Source organism: Crotalus tigris, unplaced genomic scaffold (genome assembly GCF_016545835.1).
Source record: "Crotalus tigris isolate CLP2741 ecotype Arizona unplaced genomic scaffold, ASM1654583v1 scf7180000018693.663989, whole genome shotgun sequence".
In the NCBI taxonomy this organism is placed as follows: domain Eukaryota; kingdom Metazoa; phylum Chordata; class Lepidosauria; order Squamata; family Viperidae; genus Crotalus; species Crotalus tigris.
The window spans coordinates 495153-505289 of NW_024097152.1; the positions used below are offsets into that span (position 1 = coordinate 495153).

A 10137-nucleotide genomic window follows, 5' to 3' on the forward strand; every position below is an offset into this window, starting at 1 on the left:
TTAAATTACATCATATTAAATAAGGTCCACAATAAACTAAGACTGGCAACTAAGGCCAAAAATAATAACAACAAATTTCTGTCAATGTGTAAGGAACAAGGAGCAAGTCAAGGGAACAACAGGTCCACTAATGGGAGCAAATGGCAGGAAGGTGACCAGCAGCAGGGAGAAAGCAGGACTGCTTACGGGTCTGTTTTTACACAAAAGGAAGAAATAGCCCAAGGGAGGCAGAACAGGTGCACTATTCAAAATAGGCAAGGACATGGTGAGAGAATGCCTATCCACCCTGCATGAGTACAAGTCACCTGGACCAGAGGGTTTCCACCCCAGGGTTCTGAAGGAGCGGACAGACGTGATCTCGGAGCCACTGAGTGTAAGAATCATAGAATCAAGATCACACAAAGTATTAGTACCGCTTAATAAAACCCTAGTGAGACCTCATCTGGAATACTGCAACCAATTTTAGTCATACTACAAAAAAGATGTTGAGACTTGGGAAAAAGTTCAGAGAAGAGCAACTAAGATGATCAAAGTCCTGGAAACTAAAATGTATGAAGACTGATTGCAGGATTTGGGTTTGGCTAGTCTAGAGAAAAGAAGGGCTAGGGGACATGATAGCAGTATTCCAGTATTTGAGGAGCTGCCACAAAGAGGGGGTCAAATTATTCTCCAAAGCACCAGAGGGCAGGACAAGAAACAATGGTTGGAAACTGATCAAAATCAACCTGGAATTAAGGAGAAACTTCCTGACAGTGTGGACAATCAACCAGTGGAACAGCTTATCCCCAGAGATCAGTGGAGATTTTCAAGAGGAGACTGGACATCCACCTGTCTGAGATGGTATAGGTTCTCCTGCTTGAGCAGGGGGCTGGACTAGAAGACCTCCAAGGTCCTTTCCAGCTTCTATTCTATTCTATTCTATTCTGTTCTATTCTAATTCTCTGTAGAATCAGGCTACAGCATAATAAATTGACAAAAGTGAAGAGGGTCTGAATACTTTCTGAATATGCGTATGGAGAACTTGGCAAAACTGTTTTTTGTAAGTCAGTCTTCTGCAACTCAGACACAGCTCCTGGGATGTAAGGGAGACATCCAGTTTTCCTGCCAACAGTACAGAAACAATTTGCCACTATCATTTTCTAGGATGTTTTCTTTCCAACTCAGCCTGGTATTGCTTGGTATTCCTTGCAAACTTGTTTTCAACTTGATAATAAATCATCCTCGAGTAATATTATCTGAAGAGATACAGTAATATCCAACTAATAACTCCAACACTAGTAGGAAGTATAACATTGGGGAAACATTTACTTTTAAAAAACGGAGAGGAAAACAAATATTTACTTTTATTATTCGGTCAGCAAGCACAAAAATAAATTCTGAGACATACTTAAAATTGCCCTCATCATTGTTTTTACAATGGAAAGCATCCCACACATTTGCAAACAAAAATTTGATTTTTATTGTCTTAAATACAAAATGTTAGACCTTTCCTTCATCAAACATCCATTTGACTTTAGTAATAGAGCTGTGTAGTGCTTGCCAAATCCTTGGCCATGGGGCACAGCTATCCTTTTAAATGTTTCTGAGAAGAACACCCTTTGACAAGGACCAGATGCCATTTCATCACCAGCTTTCTTATTCCTCTGCTGCAAGTTTCCAGATACTGATCCAGAGTAAACAGAGGAAGAAGACTGGAGTTGTCCTTCACTGTGCTTTGCATAGCTGCATGTGTATTTACTCTGCATTAATTAATCACACCTGCTTTGCTTGGGCAAAAAAACTGGACTTTAGCCAACCCCTGTAAAATGAAAATAATTCAGGTTAACATATCTCTTAGTAATGAGTTCTCCAAATTTAATAGGTCAGGAAAAGTAGAACCAACCCAGAGAAATAAATTCATCAATCTATATCTATAATTAACAAGGTTTGATAGTTACCTTTTCTGTTAAATATTGTAGTCCAAGCCAGATTCCCATATTCAGATAAAACAAGAAATTAAATTCAAACCATAAATTTCTTCCAAAAATATAGCTTATCAAAAACTGATAAACATGGTTACCTCTAAACAGTCAATGCTTCTCTCATTTATCTCTTTAATCACAGTTTGAATTTCACTGGTAATCTTACATGGTATATTGTGGTATAAAATCCAACTCGAAACTTTTCTAAGGGATAGAAGAATGCCCTTCAATATTTCTTGACTCCAACCTTCTGCTTTTCTTCACAAGGCAACTGTTGACAGTTTATTTTAGCCAGCTGGCTCTGCTATAAAACATACCACCTTTGAGGTGGTATCTCCGAGCACATTTATTTTCCACTTCCAGGTAATGAGACTTTGGACGCACAAAGTTCTGGTAGGTAAAAAGAACACTTACTTGAAATGGAACTCAACAATTTACCATATGTGGAATGAACATAACCTTCACAAGCCCCATTCCCAAGAGCTGTGCATTTTGATATATAACATGACCTCATGATTCCTATGGGCTTATTTCATTAATGAAAAGTAAATTAATCTAGATTGTCCTCTTTTGTGAGTCTGGCCAGAAGGAAAATAAAAAGAGGACACCATCGCTCACACCTTAAATGAGAAACCCTGTCCTACTGTGTATATGCTGCAGAAATGTAACCAGACAGTTTTCTAGATATTTATATTGTAGCACTTTTAAAAAAATAGAATTAAAAAATATTTTAGGTTTTAAGGAGAAGGGAAAAATCTGTTGAAAACAAAAGTGCAAGCAACACAATGAAGGCAAATAATGCTGGGCTCAGAGGAAGGCTGCAAATAGTTGCAGATGGACCATCTCAGATCTCCAGGGATTAAATCAGCACTGAGCTAAGAAAGTGCAATGTCTTCATCTTCAAAATGGTTTCTTCAAACATACTCTAGTCTTCTGAAGGCAGTGTTTGCTGATATTTCAAATAATTCAAGTGATCAGGAAAAGAGCACAATCAACAGGTAGAGGCTCCATCTGAAAAGTATTACAGAGATCTGTTCAATATTAAATTTTCAAAACCAGAAATGGAAAATATATATCAAAACCCTTTGCCTGTTTCCATCACCTCCATTAATAACAAAGCACAATTTTGTCTCTAGGAAAGGTCCATACTGGATTGCTTTTGGGGTGTTTTGTTGATTTTTTTTTTTAATCAAGTTGGAAAAATATCCAGAAGATCTAATCACAGGATCCATCTTTCCATCCATCTCGCCATCGTTGGTCTACAAGACAGCAGTCAAATTCAGGCTTCCCCAGTTTCTTATTTACTTCATTATGAATCCGGCAAAACCACTGTGTCAAACCACGTCTGCTGCTGGCATCAGGTTGATTTTTTCGTATTCTGTGTCAAGGGAAACCAAAGGCACCTTTACTTCTTTGTTAAAAGATACACAAGTCTGCTTAATTTTCACAGAATAAACAAGTCACAGAGATAGAGTTTCTACTGTGCTAAAGTTAAATCATCTCATAGCAGAAAATTAATTCCTTTAAGGCAAAGGATATATAAAATTCAGGCATTCAAAACAAAACAAAACAAAACAAAAACACAAACCCTCACCTATTCCTGAAATCTTCTCCACATTCATCACAAGGAAAAACTTTAGAAAATAATTGGATAAACTGTATCATTTCTTGCTGCTGAATTTTACTGGGCCGGTCAGGATAAAATGCTGCCATCGTGTGTAGAAACGACCATGAACATCTCCCTAGTTCTTCTCTGTCTAGGGGGCAATTAGAGGTTGATTCCTGGACACTTGTTTCCTAGTTAGAAGAACACAGCATGTGAGAAAAGGCAGACAAATTGCCTATACATTATGCAAACATTACTGTTTACTTTTTACTGTAGTTTGTTACATAAACCACAATTAGCTAGGAACATGCAACATCTTAAGCAAATTTCACAATATAGGAGATTTTTGATGGAGCCTGAAGCAGGTTCTCAGAAGATTAAGTTTGACAGGCAAGTTTACTTCCTCTTCCTTCTCCTCTGATTCAGGAATCTCTTCTCACAGTCCTGTTCCAGGACCCCCCTATGTGGGAAGTCACCCCCCCCCAGAGAAAGAAATATTAAAAAGGCAGAATATTATATTTCCTCAAAAGATCTTATAAAGGCAGAAAAGCATGCCCAGTTTTTCTTAATAGCCCCAAGTCTCCCTCCCTCAAGCAGAAACCAGGTCTGTAGAAATGCAGATATGACAATCCTTTCAGAAAGATAGGCACCAGGAAGCTTAGGGCTGATGGGATTAGAAAGACAAAGATCCCTAGAACTAACAACCCCTCACCCCCAAAAATCCAACACAGGACATAGCCATCAATCACAGTCCCAGGGAAGCAGGATATGACCTTTAGGACATAATAGAATCAACCCACCACCATCAGAATACCACAAAGGCATACTGAACCTCAGGTCAAAGTTCATGCCATAGGAACAATTCCAAACACAAAAGCCCAAGAAGGTATAAAACCCACCACTCCCTGCTCCATGTGGTCAGCTTTCTCAGAGCCATGCTTCTGTCTGGCTTTGCTCTTCAGTAAACTACAACGTTCTTTCTAAAGCAGTCTCCATTTTGTTTATTCCCAGCTTGGATTGGACCGATGAAGATTTTTCTTTCAACACCTACATCCCCCTTTAAGAATCCTCCTGAACAAAAGCCACAAGCAAAAGCTGATTCCCACAGCAATATCATCTTCTTCTTCTTCTTCTTCTTCTTCTTCTTCTTCTTCTTCTTCTTCTTCTTCTTCTTCTTCTTCTTCTTCTTCTTCTTCTTCTTCTTCTTCTTCTTCTTCTTCTTCTTCCTCCTCCTCCTCCTCCTCCTCCTCCTCCTCCTCCTCCTCCTCCTCCTTCTTCTTCCATATCGAACGTTGGCGATCATGTTAGCGATCCTGTTTTTATCAGCAGCCACACGAAAAAGTGCTGCTGAGTTTTGTCTAAACCAATCCCTTAGATTTTGAAGCCACAATGTTCTTTTTCTGCCTGGACCTTGTTTGCCTTCAATCTTTCCCTGGAGGATTAAATGGAGTATGCCGTATTTTTCTGGGTGTCACATCACGTGTCCAAAATATTCTAATTTTTGTTTTTTAATTGTTTTGATGATTTCCTGTCAGAATCCAATTATATTTCATCTTTAATTATCAAATATAGAAACTCCCAATTCTGCCTTCTCTGGATTCTGCCATAAGAGGGAGAGAAGCGGGAGAACAAAGGGGCTTTATGGCCCTCACTTCCTTCAGTACACTTCAAAGAGCTGAATGCTGAATGTGTGTTTATTGTAACCTCCAAACGTTAGCATACCAAAGAAGGGTATTTGCCTTTCATGTAGTTATCTGAAGTCTCCATCCAGACGGAAGAAAGAAAAAAGGGGGTGGAATTGTGATACTTGAAACTATCACTGGAAGGGGGGTTGATTGGGTGGGACTACTGGGGAACCCCTTAAAACCTTGAATGGGAGAGCTTGGACCCCAAGTCCTGTCTAGCATGCCTGCAACCATTTTCTCTTAATAAAGGATTCCTGTTGGAAGGAATTCTTAAGATGCAAAGTGGGGTGGGTCCTTACATTTCCCTTGGCTTTCCCAGGTGGCTTATCACCTCCTCATTTCTGATCTTGTCAACCCAGCTTATTCGTAACAGCCGCCTGTAAATCCATTTCAAATGTTTCTAGTCTCTTCAGGTGGCCTTCTCTCTACTCCATGGAGCAGGATAGAAAAAATATAGCATCTGACAAGCCTGACTTTCAGTCTTAGGCTTATGCCGTGACTGCAGAAGACCTTTTTCATTTTGAAGAATGCTGTTTGGGCTTTTTCTATCCTTGTCTTTACTTCAACGGTCATGTCCCAGCTTTCATGTAAATTGGAGCCAAGGTGTGTGATCCTTTCAACTTTTTCTAGTGGTATTCCTTCTGAATTTATTGGTGGTAAATTAACGGGTTGTTTGCTGACGACCATGATCTTGGTTTTTGAGGTGTTAAGCTTCAAGCCATATTTTTTAAATATTTCCGTGTTGATGAGGAGCTGAAGGTCTTCATTCTTACTGGCAAGCAGAACTGTATCGTCAGCATTTTGTTGATCCAAATACTGTTTACTTTGATGCCAGCATCGATGTTCTCCAGTGCCTCGTTGAAGATTGACTCAGAGTAGATATTGAACAACAGTGGGGACAGAATACATCCCTGTCTGACCCCTCTTCTTATTTCTGCATCAGCTGAGTATTTTTGGCCTAGTCTCACATTTGCTACCTGATGCCAATACAGACTCTTTATTATTTGGATATCTTTGTCATCTAGTCCTCTTTGTTTCAGGATTTCTAATAGTTTGCTGTGTCTTATTTTATCAAAAGCTTTTTCAAAATCAATAAAGCACATGTAAACACTGTGACTGATATCACTACAACGCTGTACAAAAACCTGAATGCTGAACAGCACATCTTGTGTACCAAGATTGTTTCTGAAACCAAATTGTGTGTTACCTAGACGCTCTTCAATTTTGTTGTATATTCTTGCGTGAATTATTCTCAGGAATATTTTCAGAGCACGACTCATTAAGCTTATTGTTCTGTATTCAGTACACTTCTTTGCATTTATTTTTGGGGGGATTGTCACAAAGGTTGATTTTAGCCAATTATTTGGTATCTTTCCTGTTTCATATATCTGATTGAAGAGCTGCAGTAAAAAATTCTTCCCATTGTCTTCCAGCAATTTTAAAATTTCTACTGGGATATCATCAGGTCCTGTGGCTTTTCTTGTGCTTGCTATTTTTATTGCATGTTCAACCTCTTCCATAGTGATATTTGGTCCAGTTGTTATACTTCCCATATCTATATCATCCCTAGTGTCCTCGAAAAGTTCTTCAATATATTCTTTCCATCTTTTTAGTTTTTCATCCTCATCTAAGATAATTTCCCCCTCTTTGTCAACTAGGTTGTTGGTTTTCTTTCTGTAGAGGCCTGCTGCTTCTTTCACTTTTTTGTGTAAATTGAAATTATCATGTATACGTTCTGTCTCTTCTATTTCCTTGCATCTCTTTGTAAACTTTTCTTTTGCCAGTCAAATTTTTCTTCTAATTGTTTTCTGCAATTCATTGTATTTTTCTTTGTTTTTATTTATATAAGATCTTCTTTCATCCATGAGATGAAGAATTTCCTCCGTCATCCACTGTTGTTTCTTGTGGTACCTTCTCTCTGTTTTGAATTTGTTACCTCTACTATTGCGTTTTTGAATTTATTCCAGTTCGCTTCTACATCATCATCATTCAGGTTGTTGGTTTCCCTTAAATTATTTTCTAGTTCTTCTTTAATCTTACCTCCATGTTTAATGATGAAGTCTCTGTCAATTCTTGGTTTAGCAGGGTTCGGGTTTTTTATCCTTTTTAGTTTCAGCTGGACTTCAGAAAGTAGTAGATTATGATCGGATGGTACATCTGCACCTGAGTATGTCTTTACTGATTTTACTGAGTTTCTAAATCTTTTGTTTATTGTAAAATAATCAGTTTGGTTCCTTACTACATTATTTCGTGTATTTGCTGGTGATCTCTAAGTATAGAGGCATCTTTTTGGCAACTTGAAAAAAGTATTCATCACACATTGCCTATGTTCCTTGCAGAAGTCCACAAATCTGTCACCTCTACCATTTCTGGTTCCTAAGCCAAAGTTTCCAACTACAGGAGCATCATTTCCTTCTCCTGCTTTTGCATTGAAGTCCCCCATGAGTATTGTGATATCATTACTTTTTAGGGTTTTCAGTACATTGCTTCTATTTTCGTAGAACTTCTCTAAATCCTCCTCATCGCTGTCAGCTGTGGGAGCGTAAACTTATATAACATTCATATTTACTGGAGTACTATTTATTTGGATTATTATCACTCTATCAGATACAGGAATAAAGGACTTGATGCATTTATTTACACGATTGTTTACAATTATACTGTAGCTACTCTATTTCGATGGTGTTTGCTATTCTCACCAGTAGTAGATAGTATAATTTCCTATTCTACACATTCCATTTTCAGGCCAGCGCATTTCATTCACTCCCAATATACAGATATTGTATTTGGACATTTCTTGGATAGTGTTGTGTGTTTTCCCAGCTTCGTATAGGCTTCTCAAATTCCATGTACCAATTTGTAGTTTTGGGTTTATCATGCTTTTAGTGGACCGGGAGATTCTTAGCATCCCTGTCTAAGAGTAAGGAGTGCCCGTACTCGGGGCCATTTTTAGGTTTTGCCACCATTAACATGATTTTCCTGTGAAATATATATTGTAGTAGTCTTCCCTTTGCTTTCTACACCGCTGTGCACACGCTGTTCAAGTGGCTGCCACCACACCGTGTACTGTTCTTCTGAATCCATTCCAACCAATATGGTCTCTGCCTTCAGTCGATACTGGGGAGCCAGCTGCCACTCACTAGGCCTGTTGGTCCACGGGAGATATTTGATTCCCTCCAACTCGCCATTACAGTATAAAGCCATAATGGGTAAGGCCCCCCAATCTGCCACCCGGGGACGCTCTTAGGCTCCCCCTAAGAGACAGCAATATCTGCAAGACTGAAATTGGCAGCATTTGAGAGGCTTATTTTTGTGATTCCAGTAACATGAACTCACCCCAGTTCATGTCACTGGGGGGGCATTTTGAGTACTCTGCAACAGGGTGAGCTCCTGTCCTCATCCCACCTCCTACCTATCTAGCAGTTCAAAAGCATGCAAATGCGAGTAGATTAATTTACTGCTGTTAATTAGTGTTCCGTGTGACTTTGGCGCATAGCCATGCTGGCCGCATGACCACGGACAAGGCTGGAGAAATGGAAGGAGACCGGCACCTCGGAGTCAGACAGGAGTGGACAAAGAAACCTTTACCTTTTTGCTTCTTTGCCTGTATCAGTCAGCAAAAAGGAATAGGGGGAAGAACCTGGGATTATTAGATCTACAAGGGATCGTGTATATCTGCGGGATAAAACAGCACCATGGAAGCTTATTTATTTTCTTATTTCTTATGAAATTTCTGGTATTCCCCACCCCCCACCCCATACTGGCAGTGAGAGAACCTGGATCCCTATGGAGCGGCCCCGGGGGCGCCCTCTGGCGGCCATCAACGGTACTTCCCGCCCAGCCTTCAGTGCCAAAGGTACATGACACACACACACACACACACACACACACCCCACGCCCATTCAGCCTCCAACCCAGCGGTGGGCAAACGATTTTATCTCCGCCACGCCACAGAGGGAAGGGGGCGAGAGAGGTCCCTCCCTTTTCAGCTCAGCCCCAGCAGCCCGGCCACCCACTTCCTCACCGGCCCCGCCTGCTTCTTCTGCTCCCGCATCCAGCTCTTGAAGTCTGTACAGGCCCGGCAGGGCGGCTTCTTCGGCCTTTTCTCCTCCGACGGCGGCTCCTCGTTCGCGGGATGCTCGCTCGGAGAGCCCGGGAAGGGGAAAGCGCGCCCCGAGCTGGGACTGGGCGCCGCCATTTTGCCCGCGCGCAAGGGACGCTGGGCCGGAGGGGGCATGCCTAGGCATGGACCGCCGCCGTTACCATGGCGATGGGGGAGCGGGGGATCGGATGCAGAAATTGAGCATCCCCGACCCGACCGAGCCAAAAGCTCCTTTTAATGGCGCGGCAGAAGGCCTGGGCTTAGGCTTTCAGGGAAAATTGGAAAGTCTTTCTCAGAGGCAGAACTTTCTGTGGCTTTACAGACCAGTTAGTGCTGTGATTTGCTGGTTCAGCGAGTTTTGAATTAAAAACTCCTCCAGGACCATGCCCAGGGGTTGGCATCATGCTTTGAAAAGTTCGGATTTAAGGTTCAGATGATGTATCGGCTCCTAACACGTTGATGTTGAAGTGAAGAAACCCATCTTGCAAGCTCTGCTATTCCCTACTTGCATCCTGAGGTTGTATTTAAGTGCAAAAATAGCAGAGTTGGTATCACAAGACTTGGAAAGCCGTTTCTTCACTTGTAGATCCCTATGGATTCAGAGGGCAGCAAGGGTGAGCAAAGAACGGAGGGCCTGAGACCCCAACCTTGAAAGTACTTCATTTAAAAAGGAACCTATTCTTTTCAATTCTTTTCAGTCTGCTTTTGTCTTGTCTGCATAGAAACTCAGAACAGGAAACTGCCAGCAGCTTAGCTAGATCAGAACAAGATCTGCACGCCTGA

General features: G+C 41.0%; 1 protein-coding gene across 2 annotated transcripts; it reads right to left on the minus strand.

The window, feature by feature from the left end:
* Positions 1-1325: 1325 nt before the first annotated feature.
* GFER (growth factor, augmenter of liver regeneration) lies at positions 1326-9475 on the minus strand. Of its 2 annotated transcripts, XR_005558172.1 has the most exons (4): positions 9277-9475; positions 3556-3758; positions 3064-3339; positions 1326-2972 (listed from the first exon to the last, which is right to left on the minus strand). XR_005558172.1 is itself a non-coding variant. In XM_039355590.1 (3 exons), the coding sequence occupies exons 1-3, from the start codon at positions 9448-9450 to the stop codon at positions 3177-3179; spliced, it is 540 nt and encodes a 179-aa protein (XP_039211524.1). In that variant the 5' UTR covers positions 9451-9475; the 3' UTR covers positions 1326-3176. The 2 variants fall into 2 exon arrangements, 1 of the variants encoding a protein (XP_039211524.1); XM_039355590.1 differs by having other exon boundaries at positions 1326-3339.
* Positions 9476-10137: the final 662 nt, after the last annotated feature.

Coding starts and splice junctions, on each gene's coding strand:
- GFER (XM_039355590.1), bottom strand. CDS start 9,450: ATGGCGGCGCCCAGTCCCAGCTCGGGGCGCGCTTTCCCCTTCCCGGGC. Junction 3,759..9,276: donor AGAAGAAGCAGGCGGGGCCG/GTGAGGAAGTGG, acceptor TCTTCTAACTAG/GAAACAAGTGTCCAGGAATC. Junction 3,340..3,555: donor GGAGAAGATTTCAGGAATAG/GTGAGGGTTTGT, acceptor CCCTTGACACAG/AATACGAAAAAATCAACCTG.